General features: G+C 41.9%; 1 protein-coding gene across 1 annotated transcript in view; it reads right to left on the reverse strand.

Annotated features, from left to right (window-relative positions):
• Positions 1–428: 428 nt before the first annotated feature.
• Positions 429–18,480, reverse strand: part of LOC138633524 (protein diaphanous homolog 1) — a 41,846-nt gene continuing 23,794 nt past the window's right edge. Inside the window, exons 5-18 of the mRNA XM_069719797.1 lie at positions 17,699–17,829; positions 16,394–16,471; positions 16,224–16,287; positions 15,334–15,473; positions 14,901–15,006; positions 14,568–14,678; positions 14,199–14,317; positions 11,775–11,891; positions 9,435–9,550; positions 6,749–6,813; positions 5,059–5,238; positions 2,357–2,881; positions 658–772; positions 429–519 (exon numbers count right to left, since the gene is read on the reverse strand). Of these exons, the coding sequence (XP_069575898.1) occupies positions 482–519; positions 658–772; positions 2,357–2,881; positions 5,059–5,238; positions 6,749–6,813; positions 9,435–9,550; positions 11,775–11,891; positions 14,199–14,317; positions 14,568–14,678; positions 14,901–15,006; positions 15,334–15,473; positions 16,224–16,287; positions 16,394–16,471; positions 17,699–17,829 (1,905 nt within the window). The 3' untranslated portion in view covers positions 429–481. The remainder of the gene's footprint in view (positions 520–657; positions 773–2,356; positions 2,882–5,058; positions 5,239–6,748; positions 6,814–9,434; positions 9,551–11,774; positions 11,892–14,198; positions 14,318–14,567; positions 14,679–14,900; positions 15,007–15,333; positions 15,474–16,223; positions 16,288–16,393; positions 16,472–17,698; positions 17,830–18,480) is intronic.

An 18,480-nucleotide genomic window follows, 5' to 3' on the forward strand; every position in this document is an offset into this window, starting at 1 on the left:
GTGCGTGAGAGTAGACCTGTGTGTCAGCGCTTTGTGCCAGGACAGCAGGTGGCTAGTCAAAGGACATCAGTGACCTTCTCCTTATCCCTCCCTCTACCCACCTCCCTTTGTCAGTCTCCCCCTCTGTCCCCAAGTCCCAATTCATCTCACCCAGTAGTGAGTGCTGAGGCTCGGCACAAGTCATGGGCACATTGAGAAGATGAACACACACACACACACACACACACACACACACACACACACACACACACACACACACACACACACACACACACACACACACACACACACACACACACACACACACACACACACACACACACACACACACACACACACACAGGTGTGGGTGGTTTATTCATGAACTAGTGGGAGATGCTGTTTTGACACAGGGTTTCTGAATAATGTAAATGTGCCGCGTGTCCTCCAAGGAGAGGAAGAGCAGGGTGAGAAAGGCTCGACAAGATATGTGAGAAAAGAACTAAATGGAAGAGTGTGCGAGATTCTTACCTTTAGTGGCTGATGGAAGCAGAACAGGAGGAATAGACATGGAGTGCAGGAGAGAGGGGAGAGGAGTTAAAGAAAAACAATCTTCATTACTGTGAAACACAACATGATAACTGCAGGCAGAAAATAATACACAAGTCGCACACTCACTCTTGGTCTGTGAGGAGAAGGTTAAGGTGAGTTTGGCAAAGAGTTCATTGTTTTCAAATTGCTCCTCTTTTGACTTGATCCAGAAACTGTTCTCAGAGAGGTCCTCGGGTCCAATCTAAGACAGGGAAACATGTCAATATGGACATTAGAGTGAAGACGGGGGAGGAGGGGGGCAAAAAAAGAGAAAGATGAACGGTATCTGTCAGATAGCAGTATCATCAAATTGATTTAATTTCTCAAAAATATCCATCTATGCACCTGGCAAACAATGAGATGAGCAGATAAAGAAGTAAAAAGAACAAAAGGAGGAGGGTGTGATAGTAGAGGCAGAGGAGGAGGATGAAGGAAAAAAGGCACGAGGAGGGAAGCGAGTGGACCAAACAAATACATCTCCTCTAATCGCCGCACACTATCTGTGCCACAAAGAGTCATCAGCTTCAAACACAGAAATATGAAGAAATACAGACGGTTCCCCTCGTTTCCCCCCCCCACTCCTTTTTTCTCCCCCCTTCACCCTTACTCGGGTGCTCTCTCACAAGTCACAATTAACTTTGCGTGTTTTTTTTTTTGGGGGGGGGGGTTCTTCACTTTGTGAATGTTCTTATCAAGGGAGAAGAGAAAGAGAGCGAGTGAGAAAGCAGTGGTGGTAAATTTACAGATATCACGCCTTTCATTATGGACAAAGCCTCAGGGATGGGTGGAAGACAGAAAAGACAGAGAGTAAGGAAAGAAATGTGATACGGGGATGAGCTGAAAGAGCAAGAAAGAAAGCAAGAGAGCATGCAATGAAGGAGGATGAGACCAAGCCAGGAAAAAAAAAGTTAATTTAAATTACAAAAGAATACCGTCCTTTCTAGCAGCAATTTAATTATCTTCCAGTGGTGCAGTTAAAAGAAGAAGGCTTATTAAAAAGCAATTTCTGTGACATCCTCGTCAAACACTCTCACCAGAGAGAGAGAGAGAGAGAGAGAGAGAGAGAGAGAGAGAGAGAGAGAGAGAGAGAGAGAGAGAGAGAGAGAGAGAGAGAGAGGATAAATGCTGATGAAGTCTGCTGAAGCCATTAAACAGTAGCTTTAGGCTAAAGAAAGACAGAGGGCTGTTTTGATGTTTTAACCATCACAGATGAGAGGGAGGAGAAGAACATGAAGCACGTAGTCTTAAGATACGTATGCATGGAAAGTCACTTTAGGTCAGAATCTCCCTGTTGAAGCTCCAGCTCACATTTCTCTCCCACTGTTGCGCACACAATAGCACACCTTGAGCTATTTCAGAAGGTATTGTAAAACACACGGCATGAATTATTTACAATAAAACCTCTGCCCGTTTTCATAAATAAGCAGCTTGTGCGATAATGAGGAGTTGAAATACGGCAAGTTTACATCAGTCGACGACCACCAACTTCCAACATTGACAAGTGTTTGGTATCGAGACAGATGATCACGATCCCGAGCAAACGCAACTTCTTCTTTTCGTCTTGAATTAGTGGGTCTTATTCCACCTGTGGCAGAAAGTAGCCACTTTTTAACCAAAAATGATTTAAGATATGGGTTAATAAACATTCAAGATGAATGTAAATAAGGATAAGCCTTGAAATTTCATTTTTTTTTTGGCAATATATTTATGAAGCTAAATAAGTGACAGTTTTCGAATCACTTTTTCATCACTAAAAGTATATTGAACCATCTGTGTCAGGACTGACCTTACGCCAGTTGGCTCTCTTCAGCTGGACCTCAGGCTTGTACTCCTTTTTAGGTTGGAGCCCGTAAGGTAGCGCAACCGGCGCGGGGGCACCCCAGCCCCCCATGCCAAATGGTGGAGGTGGAGGCATGCCTGGGCCGGGTGGTGGAGGAGGAATACCGGGACCCCCAGGGGGCGGTGGTGGTGGTGGTGGAGGTCCCATGCCAGGTAAGGGTGGAGGCGGAGGTGGTCCTGGCATCCCAGGGAGGGGTGGAGGTGGTGGAGGTCCTGGCATACCAGGTAAAGGAGGTGGGATAGGGGGGGGAGGAATACCGGCCTGACCCGGCAAAGGAGGAGGGGGTGGGGGAACAGGTATGGCTGCGTGGCCTGGTAAAGGTGGGGGTGGAGGCGGAGGGGGCATACCCGCATTCTGGCCTGGGAGGGGAGGGGGCGGCGGTGGGTGGGGTAAACCAGGTGTTGGCACAGGAACAGTAATCGTGACAACTTTAGTTTTGGCCTCTTCCAGATCCTTAGACAGCTTTTCAACCTGCAAGGAAACAAGGGTGACGATATTAGCATGTCTTGACTGTAAACAGTGTATTCTTGAAATTGACAGTTTTGTGTAGCCCCGGCAACTTCCATTTCCATCAGAATACATGCCAACGGGAAAACAAAAGGGTGATCAGAGCCTGGGCAGGATTGAGCTTTAGAGAAATGGGGAGAGAATGGAGGACGAGGTGCGAAGAGAAAACCGCAGCAGGAGAAAATTAAGTCCACAGAGGGACTCGAAACAAAAACTTTTTAAGAGGACGACAAACTTCTAAATAAGAAGTGATGGTGAAATCAATATTCTATTTCAACACTAGAATACTGATTACAGTATTTACATCAGTGAGGCGACACTTCTCGAGAAAACTGTCCAAGACATTCAAATCATCCATCTAAAAAGAGCAGATTTGGGTTTGAGCGGCAATATATACGATATGCAATGTGAAGCGTATCGAGAGGTTCATTTGTGCAGCAAGTCTAAAAAGTGTGCACGTGCGCGAGCGGGAAAGCCGTCTGTGCGCGGTGTGACAAATTGTTTGTGTCGTTTCCTCGGACTTTGAAAAGAAGACAGTAACAGACACAAAGAGCCTCCGAGGCAGGCTTTCTTAGTGAGGCAGCAGATGAAAAATCGGGCACAGCAACACAAGGAGGGACAGTGAGAGATCTCTACATGTGAAGAGATCTTCGATGGGCAGTGCCTCAAACACAGAGAAAGTGAGCCATCTTAGTATGAGAAGCTTCTTTGATGCCTGGCTCGTGATGCTGTTGATCCTTTGGACAACTGTGTGCGTGTGTGTGTGTGTGTGTGTGTGTGTGTGTGTGTGTGTTTGGGCTTTTGCATTGGTGAGAAGATGACTCTGCTGGCATCAGCCACATTGGATGAAGCTCACTTTGGACGTTGTGTAGCTCTAACTGACAGACACGCACAAACACAAACACAGGGGAACATCTTCTTCTAAGAAGCGTACACACACACACACACACACACACACACACACACACACACACACACACACACACACACACACACACACACACACACACACACACACACACACACACACACTGTTCTGGGTCACTTGGTGTGTTTGTGAGTTTGGGTGTCACTGTGAGGCAGAGTCCAGCTGGTGTGGCAGCAGGACACTGACAGCTAAACAATCCTCATCTTTGCCTCCCTACCATATGAGTGTAAACAGACACACAGACATACACACACACACACACGCACGCACGCACGCACGCACGCACGCACGCACGCACGCACGCACGCACGCACGCACACACACACACACACACACACACACACACACACACACACACACACACACTCTGCATGTATATCTTGGCCTTAAAATTATGTTTGTCCCATCGCCATCCTCTCCCTTTCTTCTTCTTTCTTCTCTCTTTAGTCACTCTTTATACCCCATTCCCCCACTTTCCGTGTTTTTATTGAGATTCTTAATCTGGAAAGGATTTGGCTCCTGCTCACAATATCCTTTTAGGGATTTTTTTTTCTCCCCCCCCTCTTTTCATGCCATGCTTGAAATTGGCTAAATCATTTAAGGCTGGGGGGGCTTCTGTGTTTGTGTGGGTGTGCATAGATGTTGGGCAACTTTTTGGTACTTAGACTTACAATATTGTATTTCCCTAAGACTTGAAATGTTGTACTTTTGCAGCTTTCACAGTAGTTGCTGTTTGGGTTGTACTGCGTGTGTTTCCAGGACATTAAACAACAATGATTCAATCATCTGACTCATTCCTTATTGATTCTGTCCTAAAGTTTTGTTCTTTTATATTGACAATGGCATTAAACAATGATGGAAATACCGTATGCAGTGTGCTTGAGCTGCTCCATTTGGCACAAAGATTTCTAAAAGTGTGATACTGGGCTCAACTCAATTTTAACTGGGTGAATTCTTGCATATACTTTTAAAATTAATTCAGATATCTAGGTTATTGAGAGAAGTTCTCACTTTCAGCGTATTGACTCAATACTGAACAGAAAAAAAAGAACAAGCACCAATACGTATATAAACAACTTCTATGTAAAGTTATTTTAATTAAAAAGATAATAGACCCCAACATGTACGTGTGTGTGTGTGTGTGTGTGTGTGTGTGTGTGTGTGTGTGTGTGTGTGTGTGTGTGTGTGTGTGCGTGCGTGCGTGCGTGTATACCTGCTTTTGGAAAGTGCTTAGCTGTTGCTGTAGTCCATGGTTCTCTTTTTCTCGCTCCTGCTTAGAAGACGCCAGCTGTTCCTTCTCTTGGCTCAGGTCCTGCAGCTTCTGTTCGTAGTCACCTTCCAGTTTCTTCATCTCCACCTGCAACTCGTGGCGTGCTGTCAACTCTGCATCGAGCTAACACACGAGTAAAGGGTTATAGTTAGGGACAGATTCAGTCTTCATTATCTTAAAAAGTGCGAGGTAGATTTTTAGTGGCTTTACATTTTTTTGTGTAGTGGTCATTTTCAAGGTATGTTATCTTGAAGACAGTAAACACGTATTCTCAGAATTCAGTGAGAAAGAAAAGGTCCAATTAGTTCCTGGATAAACAAAGACTGTACTATTGTTGTGAACGTGGCATTCTTGATATGTTTGTGTCATACATATTCAGCTATATCCTACTGATTTAGAGTAACATGAAAATAATTTGGGGGCAAGCAAGCATTCCTGTTATAAAATAAAGGCTGTGAAGGGGCAATACTACCACGGGATTAAGGTTGAGGTCTGGTTGAAGGGTAAAATCTTCAAAAGTGAAATCATTTTATAAACAAGTCCTTTAAAGGATAACTGGGGAGAAGTAAACACCAGGGTTCTCCAATGAGATATGGGAGCTAAGTGTGCTTGTAAGCAGAAGCCATTAGGACGCCTTTTGAAGAGGCAGCAGTCTCCATATCTCAAAGACCTGTTGAAGCTATTTCTTGCAGTTTAGTGCTCTCACTTTCATTGAATAATTTACACTGCAAATTAGTGTCAATTATTGAGTCAGAATGCTTCAGTGCTTTTGTTTAAGCTCACTTCTATTTCAAGGCTTTGTCCTATAGAAAAAAAAGAAACATTTTATCCTCAATTTAAATTTTCTTACTTGCATACATTTTCAAGGATTTTTCTACTAGCACACTTGACAAACGGGATAAGAATATTTAAACATTTGAATACATGAACACACAGACACACGTGGCTGTTTAATTTGAAGACAGCAGAGCCGTTACTCTCGCTGTCAGCGTCCTGACAGACTTATCCCTAATTCCTGCCAGAGAGGCTGCCTGCAATTACCCCATCATACGCAACTCGCACTATTGTGTGCGTGTCGTTAATGAAAATGGATCCAAGAGTATTCGTGTAATGGGCTCCCGTGTGGATGTGCATACATTCAATGGATATGATTCCACGTGAGAGACTGTGTGTCTTTATGTGTGAATGAAGGATAGTTCTAGCGCCCTCTTTGCAATTATCCTGTCACTGGGACAGAAAGCATCTGGATAGCAGCACACCACAATCAAGGCATTTACCCCCTTGTGTGAATGTGTGTGTTTCCTGCTAGCCTGCGACAGTATTTGGCTGTCGGGCGGTTGTCAGACGCGTGTATGCTAATTTTCTTAGTCACCCTCTGTTCCTCCCATTTTCTCAATTGTCATTCCGTGTCAGCCAAACGAGGGTCGCACAGACTTTTATTACAGTCCCGATGCGCCTACAAGTGTGAGGGGAAATGTTAGCTTTTATACTGTATGATTTTCTTTTGTCTCTGTGACTGTAATAGCTTGTGCGCTTCTGGGTTGAAGCGTTAATATGTCCGTGTCTGTATCGTCGTGTGCGTGTGCGAAGGCATTTATCATTGTCAGTGTGGATGAATCATTGTGTATTTCACCTTCTTCCCCAGCTCGGTGGCTTTGGCCTCGCTGGTGTCCACCTTGGTCTGGTCCACCATATTGTCTGCAGACAAAAACAGAGGACAGAAGAAAGGAAAAGATAAAGAGGAAGAGAGGTGGTAGATAAGATGAGGGTTGAGACAACACACCTGCACACGTCTGGCTGTGAAGACATTATACCCTTCAGTCTGGCACATGCTGCGTGTGCTCACAATAAATTCACAAACAGACACGGAGCAAGCCTCCCATCTGTCTCCCTGTTTTTCCCTTATCACACTGCTCAAAGTCAAGATTGATGAGGCGATTGCGGAGGCACCCGCATTACAATAGGATGCCATGTGTTGCATGCCGCTTCCACACATCATTCCCTTTTTTTACGTCTCCAATAAATACCCCTTTGTTTGACTAGGTGCATGTGTGATGGAGGTGGGAGTGTACTAATTTTCCCTCCATGCGAGATCAGTCTGATCTTCAGTCTGAAAATCAGTTTTTCAAAGTCTGGAAAAATAAAATAAAAGGCGGTAAAATAGTCTGGGAGTGATAGATTATCAGAGGACGGGGTGGGAAGGACACGGACTGACCAACAGGGTACTTTACAGAATAATTGCAGGGTCTACAGGTGGTTCAGCACTGAAGGGCTTACCAAGCATGTGCAGAAAAAGAGCTAATTAACATGAGGATGAATGCCACAATGTCACTGGATCAAAGGCAGCTAATCATGATGCCCAGGGGGGGGGGGGAATCAAGCAGATAGATAGCAAAGATACAAGGCTGTGAAAAGATGAAATAGAAAATGAAGAAATGATGTGAACTCAAAGAAAAGTGAACCGTACAGACTGTGAAGAGATGATGTGCGAGTCTTTAACAGTGATGAAAATATGGTTGGTGCAAAAAAAAGGAGGAATGCAAGAATCTGCATATCTAGATAAGCAAGTAAGCAAGGCAGACAAAATGTAAAACTGAACTTTTTTGCCAGATGAAAGAACCTCACAATAATATAGCAACCCACATACAGTTTCAGAGTGTGCATTTCTGTATGGTTATTGGATGTGTAATGGAATTGGAGGTGTGGGGGGGGTTGGGGAAGGACTTCTGCCATGGTGGCTAGGCTAAATGGGACAAACTTCGAATAGAGAGCACTAAGGGAGACAGAATGTAGGGGGGAAAAAAACTGAGCTGAATTTCAGAGTTCAAAGAAAAACACTAAATAATGCATGCAGGGCAGAATTGGGCTGCTTTCCACCAATAATAACTCTGGCAGCCTTAAAGGAGGCCAGCCAGCCTGTGTGTGTGTGTGTGTGTGTGTGTGTGTGTGTGTGTGTGTGTGTGTGTGTGTGTGTGTGCGTGTGCGCGCGCGCGTCAGAACGCATTTAGAAGCAGTGCAATTAGAGCCTCTTGCGGTGAGCAACAGAGACCTGCCATAAAGAGCATTGAACTCCGGAGACATGGCCCGCACCTCCGTTCCGCCGTGGTGGTGCAGATATAGTCAGTGATCATTCGGAAACGTCGCTCAAGTCCGTAAATTGACATACACATACCAGCGTGCACTCAAATATGATGGTGTTACGGTGAAAAATCCGCATTTCATGTTTGAGAGTGACAGGAAAAGGATCACATGGATCAGTGGCCATCGTAAAGTCGGCTTTACACCCACGACACCTTTTGAATGTCGGATGGAGGTCTCGGTCCAACCATTACTGGAACCTTCCAGAAACGCACAATCCAACAATCATACCCACTTTACACCGAGAGAAATGATTTAAACTTCTCTCTCTGTCGCTCTTTCATTTGTTACACTGTTTGGCACTTTTCACGGTTACAACCAAGCGAAACACAAAGGATTTCTTCCCAGAGAGACGGTCTGAAAATGAGCGCCGTTATCCCAATAATTAAACTATATTCCATCTCCTCCATTTCTGGGCCAGATTTGTGGTTTGTCTTTGACTGTGGCCGTTTGTATCGGGTATTAACGCTTTTGATTTTTCAACGTGGTCAGGCAGCACTTATTTCAAACTAGTTGTGACGGAGCATAAGCCAGCCCTAATAATTTATTGATCCCCAGAGAAACATCTGTGTCACACCTGTAGCTGGTAAGGATTCCGTGTGTCTCTGTCTCACCGGCGTATAGGAGATGCTTGCAGACATACAGCCTGTGACACTGCTTACATAATAATGTCATGAATACATTCATCACCAGTGCCTGAAAGTTACCATCAAACCAAAATCAATTTCTGGATCTCCGAGTTTGAAAATGCTCTTTCCCTGTTGATAAAATTCATTTTATACAACCAACCTATGATGTTAAAACCTGTAGCACAACGCGGCCCACACTAATGCGCAAAGCCTCTCTGGCGCCACCTTGTGGTGTTTCTGGGACTGTCAATTATAGGTAAACAGAGTGTGTTATGGCCATAAGGCAAGTATACTGCCACTGACAGCAAAACAAACAGTGACATTGATGGGAGTGGAATAAACTGAAAGAGTAATATGGCTGAAAGATTTAACCCAAAGAGTACTGTGCTACAATGTGTGATTTTGTTGTTGTTGTTGTTGTACATGTGCATTTTGTGTTGGTCCTAAATATCTGCGAGGGTGCATGAACTGTACATGTTGGGTGGTGGGCAAGAAGGTACCATGTTCACGAAAAAGGAAAGACCTCATGCGTGTGTTGTGGTCACAACTCACCTATCAAGCTTTCAATGTTGAAGTGGAGGTTACGGCACTTGAAGTCCGGGTCCGCCCCATTCCTGTGAAGTACGACCTGCGCGATACACTCGTCTATCAACTTGTAGTACTGAGGCCTGCGGGAAGGAGGGCGAGATGGATTTACAGACAGATGGATTAGGAGACAAAGAGAAAGAAATGGAGGGAGATGTGGAAAGATGAGATGTGAAAAGGGAGGGTGACCGTGGAGAACTTGTGCATTACTGAGGGCAAAATAAAAAAGAAAGTGTTACGACAGCATACTTCCCATCCTGACATAAAACCTATGGCGTGACAATTAAAGTCAATTTATATGGTTAATGATACCAGTCATAAACCAGTCTATAAGAAATCTAGTAACTTTATGCGAGTTGAGGATCAGACTGACAAAGAGCAACTAGGTTCATCTGCTCAGACAAACGTGTGAACACGCATTTGTCACTGTCTTAGCAGCTGCGATTGGCTGTCTGTGTGAGCATGACAGTTTGGGTTTCTTGTCACAAAGATTGATTGTGTGCAACTGTTTTTGTAAGAGCATGCTGGTTTATGTCCAGTACCCCATGTCTGATCAAGCCAACTTCACACGGACACTCAATTATGGAGGTGTCTTATTCCTTGACCCCATTAGATGCTGCCAGAGACAAAACCTCAATACTTTATTTCTTCTGTCACTCTGCCTTTGTCTAACACGTATTCCCCTCCTTCACTACACTTTAAAAGGGTTTTTTTCCTTCTTTCTCCCCCCTGAAGTTTAGATTTATCCGTGGAGCGAGAGAGACATCTAGTGTCTTTCTGGGAAACTGAATCAAAGAGAAATACATGTATGTTCGGTGACATTCTGAATTCGACACTCAAAAAGATCCCGAACACATTCAATTTAGACATTAAGTATGAATGGAAAAAGGTGGTTGTTAGGACTAAGGCTATGGACGGGTTAAGAAATCAGAAAATATGCATACCGCTGTCATTGCATTTTTATACCACCTGTGTCAAGCCCTTGATAATCTGTGCACATGCACATTATACACAAGATTTAAAGTATCACCATACATTTCATATGTAATCTAATAAATTCCCAAGTCTCCAGCTCAACTTCAGATCGAAACCACCCAAGAATGAAGAAAAGGAGTAGCAGCATGGACAGCAGATTCTTCATTATTGTCTCGCCCTCCGCCTCCCTTCTTTTTGCATCTCTGTAATTACATGGCTGTATTTTCTGCCACACCACAGCTCTCCCTCCCACCCTCACTTCCGGTCTCTCTGTGGAGTCCATTCGAGACCACCTTTGTGTTCAACTGGACCACCTGCATGGGGAAAGCTGAATAGGAGAGAAGGAAGACGGAGGGCGAGCTCCAGAGACTTCAGCTGGGACCATTTGTTTGGGCCAGCCTACCTTTTCCATCTTCACTATTTATTCCCCAAAAGGTGTTAAAAGAATAACACGCATTTCCCTGCCTGTCCGATGCCATCAAGTAAACACGAGACCAACAACACGGCCAACTCGACTCAAACAGGTGCATCTTTGCCAGTTTTCTGTTTATTTTACGCCGTTCAGAAAGAAAAATGATTATTTCTTTTTGCGTTATTCAGTGTGAGCATGGACAAATACGACGCTGAATAACTCTCCACTTGTCCTTAACAATTCTACACTGGTCTCGTCATCCAATCATTTCCCCTCTTTTCTCCTTCATTTGTTTGGGTAAAACTCTAAGGGCTTTGGAAGACATGGGGAGAGACATTAGCATATTTCTGGTGATAAGAGTTGATGGAGCTCATTTCTATTAAAATGGAATTGGACTTATTTGCATGTATTAATTTCACAGCTTTGGAATGGTGCTCCAGAAAACAAACAGCAAATGGAGGAAGGGGGCTGAAAGGAGGGAGATGTGGGTGAAGGGAGATAATTGAAGAAAAGGAGACTTCTTCTTAGGTTCTCTTTTCGTCTTGGTTCCATTGGCATTTTTATTGCATCGTCTGTGCTGCCTGCAGTTTTTGCCCTTTCCAACTAAGAATATTGTGTTTTATTAACCATGATGTGTTACAATGTGTTTCCTCCTATGTCTCATCTGACTTTTGGACCCTGATCTTGTGGTCACAAGTAAAGTATGAAGTGATGTGACAATAAAACTGATTTATTTTTTTCATTTCGACACAACCAGGGTTTTAGAAAAATGAAATCTGATTAGCCTTATTCTACACTATCTATCAATAACAATTTATATATCCCAACAAAGGGCATGTGTGTGTGTGTGTGTGTGTGTGTGTGTGTGTGTGTGTGTGTGTGTGTGTGTGTGTGTGTGTGTGTGTGTGTGTGTACACTACCTGGCCAAATAGTCATTACGGATCAGCAGCAGGTGCTGCATCAGGGACAGGAAATGGCTTTCGGCCTTGGAGTCCTTCACAGTGTTGACTAAGATGTCAAACACTTCCCTCACATCACTGAACCAAAACCAGTCAAGGCCTGATTAACTCATTGTGGAAGTAGTTTAACACAAATATGAAATACTTCATACACAACATCTTCAACTGACAGTCACTCTGAAGATGTTGATAAATAGTTGTTAAGATTCCCTAGCTGCATATTTACTTACACAAGGCTTGGGGCAATACAGACTTGTAGTGATTCAACCTCAACACATATTTAACAGCTACCACATTCAGTTCTATCAGACGGGTTTGTTAACGTTTTCAAAATTCATAGGACCACCGGTGTTCCGGCAGAGTGTTTGTCACTGTATTGGTTACCACAAGGAGACACCTGGTGTCCTGTATCCAAACTGCATGTGAAAAACAGCAGAAATACAGCAGTTTGTATCTGAGCAGTTTAAAAAAAAAAAAAAAGACACTTTCACAGTTAAGGTTGACGTTCTTTTGAACCTGTCCATCCTGCATGCGACATCAAGTCTTAGAGCTGAAAACAATCCGTGATGAAGTGACATCATTAGCATCATCTCTTTGTCTCGAGTTGCCAAAGATACATATTCGAAGTCATTATTAATCACGTTCATTTAGGTTCCATCAACGTTGCCCACTCTTTTCACACAAATATGAATGTGTTCACACTAATACATGAGCTGTAACATGTTCATGTTAAGTTCATATACGAAAGATAGAAATGATCACTTCACTTGTTTGTTTTAGTTGTGCGTCTCTTTCAACAGTCTACTAAGTGTTTTGTTTTTAAAAAGCGAGATCATTTGGAGTTGCAAAAGAGCAAATTTGGATGTTTAGCTGTTGATGTTTTTTTAACAGCACTGCAGGTGAGTGGTTAATATATACGAAATAACATTTTCAACAAAGACAGATATTGAATGCAGAAGAAGTCTACGCAGGGTTACAATGTCCTGAAAGATAATGGGCCTGATTTACTAAAGGTTTGAGCGTGTACAAGCACGTGGAAATTTCACATCACCCGCAAACAAATGTCCAAACTGACCTACTGACGACGTGCCGTCTTTCAAATGTGCAATTTAACACACGTTGTCCATTTTACGTGTTTTCCTGAATGCATATGCAATATTTGGCGTTTGTGAAAGGCACGTATTAATCAGGTCCGCAAATTTGGAGATACGGCTGCTCTTATTGTGGTGAGACGGAGGCGGCGCAGGAAAGCAAAGAATTCGTAGAGAACGTGTTTTTCCACCCGTTTAAACATTTGAGATGTCGGAGGCAAAACATTATTTAGACATCGTTTGTCCGGCGATGACATTTCTGAATTATTGAATGAACTGAACGGTGATTTACAGCCAACAACAAGAAGGAGCCATGAAATACCAGCAATGACAGAACTTGCGACTCAGCATTTTCCTGCCTCTGGGTCGTTGCAGCGTATCTCTGCTTGGATGTCTCGCCCAGTCCCGATATTCAGGTGTGCTGTCACAGGTCCTGAATGTGTCCCGCGGAATTCGCAGGTTCATAAGGTTCCTGAGCACTCGCGAGGCACTGAATGAAACTAATTCACCTGCTCATCACGGCGAGAGCTGGACCTGCTGATCGGTGTTTGTTAGAAGCATCTCCCTCCTATTTTATTGCCGACGTTTTATTATTTAGCCGTTTTTTTCCCCCGCCTTTTTGGTTTTCTCACGGCGTAGACTTCCTTGCTGATAATCTCCCATATCGCGTTTTGTTCTTGTTAATTTTAGATTTCTTAATTTCAACGGGATCAGATTTCCTTTAGGTGTCGGTCTGTTTTCCATGGCTGGAATCACTTTAACACGAGCAAACCCCTCATTTAAAAAACGATTTGCACCTGATGTCAGCGACACAAATACCCACGAAACAGCTGCAAAATAAATGTGCAAACTTTTGGAAAAAACACGCAATTTAGTACCTTGTATTTGAGATCTTAGTAAATCAGGCCCAATGCGTATTAAATATGAAAATAGGAGTTTTAATACCGTCTTGGGAGAAAGTGGCCAGGCTATTTAAAGAGGAAAGGAAAGTTCCAAACTTTAGTTTAGATAGCTGAATATTTTTCATAATCTAGGAATAAATACATGTAATGTTGTATCGAAACAGTCTGAATCATATAAATTATTCATTATGAAAAACATAGCAAGTATAGTTATTTGTTCCTCTTGCTAGGCAAACAAACAAAGTAAAGCATACCTGAAAATTACAAGCATACAAACGTGTGCTCTAAGCAGGTGTCTAAATGTTGTAATGCTGATCCTATTTATTTTGAAGGATAAAAAGTAGGCCCTGACAGTTTCTTCAAAGGATCAATTTTGCCCATTGGAAGGATATTCCATTTCTATGCGGATGTCATCAAGACGTGCTTTGAGGTCCTCAGAGTCATCTTCAGCCTGCTCATCAAACACCGTGAGCTGCACTCTCAACTCGTCATTTTCTATCATTCGCACCTCCTGCAGAGAGAGGGATGGGATGCAGACGGAGAGATGAAAAGGCATGAGGGAGAATGACAGGAGGAGTGTGTGTTCGTCAAACATTTTGAGTTTGGACAGTTGAGAAAAAGTTTTGAACGGTGTGAGTATGTGTCAGCCCATCAAGAATACAGAGGCATCGAGACAAGAGAGACACGAAGAGTTAGGCTGTACAAATGTATGTTGTTGCACAGTCACTTTGAGAAGGAGATCAAATAAGTGTTGTCTGTACCGTCAGCTGGTCTCTAAGTCCCAGTCTTAGCAGTTCGGAGCGAATATGGATTCTGAAGTCTAATTCTTCTCCCCGGCTGATCAAGGCGTTGATTAGCTGCATGCAGCCACCCTGCAAAAAAAAAAAAAAAAAAAAACACATCATACAGTCAACTTCACAATTTAGACCAACTGGAGAGATGAAAACTGTAATCCAAAACACAATATTTGCCAGCTGATCAAGTCTTTTACGCTGCAGACTGCATCGAGTAGAGCTGTTGGTGTCATTTGTCAAACAAAAACCCACATGGGGATTCATAATTGGTAAAGTATGTGTGTGCATCTGAATGTGTACCTTAAGAGCAATGCTGTGCTTGTTCATGCCAGTGAGGAGAGGCTGAAACCTCTCAATGTCCCGTTTCTCTGCCTCCTCTGTGATGGCCTCCAAAACACGCTCATGACTGCAAAATACAGACAGTTATGCACATCGTATGTAAATATTGTAGAGACAAATAGCAATGCATAAATACAAAGTTATGCCATGACAAAAAGATATATGAGTGCATTCTGTTGCTTCATTCAACAGCTTGTATTGAAATGTTAGACACAGGTGAAAGATAAGGCAAACATGATATGACATTGTTCAATTACTGATGTCAATGCTAGGGTTGCTAGTCTTTGCCAATAGAGCAGTTTATGAAAGTCAGTTGGTGTAACACTGAAAATTAAACTTGTGCTCCAGTGTGTTCAACTTAATGACGCGATGTCAACACTTTACAAACGCTTACAGGTTTTCAGGACTTTCCAAAATGGAGATGGCAGAGAGCAGCTTGACAGCGTCCACCATCATATGAGGCACCTTGGGATTGATGGCTTTGACCAGAAGAAGAATTCCCTCATCTGACTCCAACATGGCTTTTAGACCATACTAAAGGGATGAGACAGGAAGGAGGAAGAGAGACAGCAGAACTGAGTAAAGGCAGGGCTTTCATTTTTTTTTTAAATATCTCAACGTGTACTCTAATGGCAACAACTTTGGAAATGATAGACAAATGTTTTAATGACAAGAGAGTACCAATATGATAAATGCTAGCAATTGTAAGAATTAAATCTAAAAATGATTTTGACCAATAATGACTGATCTTTACTTAAATATTTTAAATCACCTTGAAATAAAAATTGTAACTATATTCGTGGTGCATTTATTTATCCGGCATTTGGTTTTTCTGTTGTAAAATTAGCTTTGTCCGTGTTTTATTTTATTAGATGTCATAATGTCCATCATACCTTATGAGATCTTGTTGTTACTTTAAGTTAGAGAGCAAGATAGAATTTTGTGTGTTTTAGGTAGCACATCATTAACATACCATTATGGTGTGCAATTTTTAAATATGATAAGATTCTGGACAGATTTACACCGATTACTTTAGATCACACTCATCAGTACACTCAATTCTCAAAGCGATCTTAAAGGGATCGCTTCAACTGTATTGAAGTGACCCAAGTTAGTCACATTGAATCAATACTGCCCTCTAGTGGAAGATCTGCTACACTCCAACGAAGACAGAAAACAGGCTAATGATAATTGTATAGTTACATGACTTACAACAACATGCAACGACCTCAAAGGAAGGAATAGGTGTTTTAATGTACATTAAGAACCAGTCGAATATCTCACCTTGTTATTCATGAAGGCTTTTAGACAGCGAATGATTTCATGCTGACATTTTCCTCCCGTCCTCCTAGTATTTATTTGGTGGTGAGAGAAGACAGAAAAAGATTACAAACACATTGCTTGAACTGTACAATTGGCTTTTCTGTGGTTTATTTGAAGTGATTTATGTGTACTCGTCTTTCTCTTCCTGCAGTCGTCTGAGCAGATTCAGAAGCAGAGCCAGCCCCTCATCTCCAAAATTCTGTACCCAACTGGAAGTGACAAGATCACACGATTATCAGATTTTACTGCACACCTTTTCCCCATTTGCTTTTTCATTACCCATGACAAATATTTTGTTTCTATCATTTTTATTTTTTTTCTTCACATGACTGCGGTTGCCTGCTTCATGGCAATATTTGTTATCCGCTTGTTTGGCAGCAATCAAAGTGTCACTATTTTTGGACCATTTGTCCATATCACCCATGTACATCTAACTATTGCAACTTTGTGTGACTTTTGTTAGAATTGGCCTTATTTTAATATTTATATTTATGTTTGTATTTTATATTTAATGCTCTATTTTTCAAGACACTACAAGTATATCGTTCAGACAGTTTCACATTTTTGGTTCTTCAGTACTTTCAATTTCGAATACTGCAACAAATACCACGATAAAGTTTCAAATGTAATTTGAGTAGATTTATGTCAACATTAAAAGAACTGTGTGACAAACGGCCTTTTTAACACAGAGTGTCCAAATCACAAAGGTTGAAAAGTAGTTGGGCACTTTGCTATTGAATGTTTTCTTACTGTGTGAACAAAAGAGATCACAAATGGCTCAGATTTGGTTGACAGTTGATACTTAGATTCAAGTGTTATGTGTTAAGATAAAAAGAGAAGAGGGTGACCATGGAAGGGAAAGATGTAATAATGGGATTTAAAAAAAAAAAGAAAAAAAAAAGATATTAAAGATAGTTGGTTTGTCTGGTTCGATGGCTGGGTACATCTCTTTAAAAAGCATTTGTGCACAGGAAAAATAGGAAAAGGGCTGTAGACTAAGAAACGGAAGTCTTTGGGATGAGCAGAAATATATTTGCATGGTGAAGAAAAAGGTCTTTATGACTACAGAAAAAGGCAAGAATACTCTCCAAGGATGTTAGCATGCATGTTTTCATTTCAATGATGAAAAGAATACTTTATGACCAGGGGGGAAGAAAATATTCTTGTGCACCTGTCCAACTACTTCTGAACTCCTAAACTTTGGGCACAATATTTCAAAAGGGGCTTCATCTCCCATATAACTCTTTCTACGTGGATGTAAACCTACACACATTAATGCTGGGAGTCTGGGACTTGTCAATTTAATGTAGTATGCATTGGTATTTTTTTTTTATTCTAATTTAATTTACTGAAGCACAGAGCCTGAAGATTTTTTTTTTTTTTTTTTTTTTAATTATCCAAATGTTTACAGTCTGATGTGGTGATGTGAACATTACCTGACAGGGTTGTTATTGAGTGAAACTCGTAGAGATTCCAGACAGCCCAGCAGCTGTAGGTCTCGGTAGTCAGACTTTAACTCCTGAATGTACATCATGGCTGACTTGGAGCACTCCTTCTGGTCTTGGCCCTAATGAACACAAACAGGCACAGCAGGCACACAAACATAATTACTTTGTTCTCCGCTTACATTCATTTTGTTACGCGTTATAATTGTTGTGTTATTTCCACAAGAAAGCGCAACATGAAGGGCAACAGTGTGGAATAATTAGAAATTTTGATTTGCAGTTAAAGGCTACAGTGTGTAGGATTTTTCTTTTAATAGGGTTATTTTACAGATAAATGAACTGTATTAGCAACCATCTGCGTTTGATTATGTTGGCCCTTTGAGCCACTTGTTCCTCAGCTTAATTATATCTCACCTGCTGCTTTTGAAATAATATTTACCAACAACTAGAAGGATAGCTAATGGTGAAATATTCCTTCCGATTCTACATTACAAGAGTGAATACATCTGTATAATGTAAAATGTTTAAATATACAAAACAATGTAGGCTTGACTTGCATAAGAAAAGGTAATCCTTGAACACAGACAGTCAAGGAAATAACTTGAGTGCACATTTGTCAAAACAATTACTTTAAGATAAAAGCGTTGCTGTATGCTCTGATCACTTTTTTTTTTATTTGGCATTGAAAACTCTTCAGTCTCGCTCCATTCAATTTGTTTTTAAAGAGAATCGGATGAAAATGCCCAAAGACGCATGTAAATGTAAGTTCAAAT

The sequence above is a fragment of the Brachyistius frenatus genome, unplaced genomic scaffold (assembly GCF_029030835.1).
Source record: "Brachyistius frenatus isolate BFR_SWC_R1_liver_20210118 unplaced genomic scaffold, ASM2903083v1 Contig_225, whole genome shotgun sequence".
Lineage (NCBI taxonomy): Eukaryota > Metazoa > Chordata > Actinopteri > Embiotocidae > Brachyistius > Brachyistius frenatus.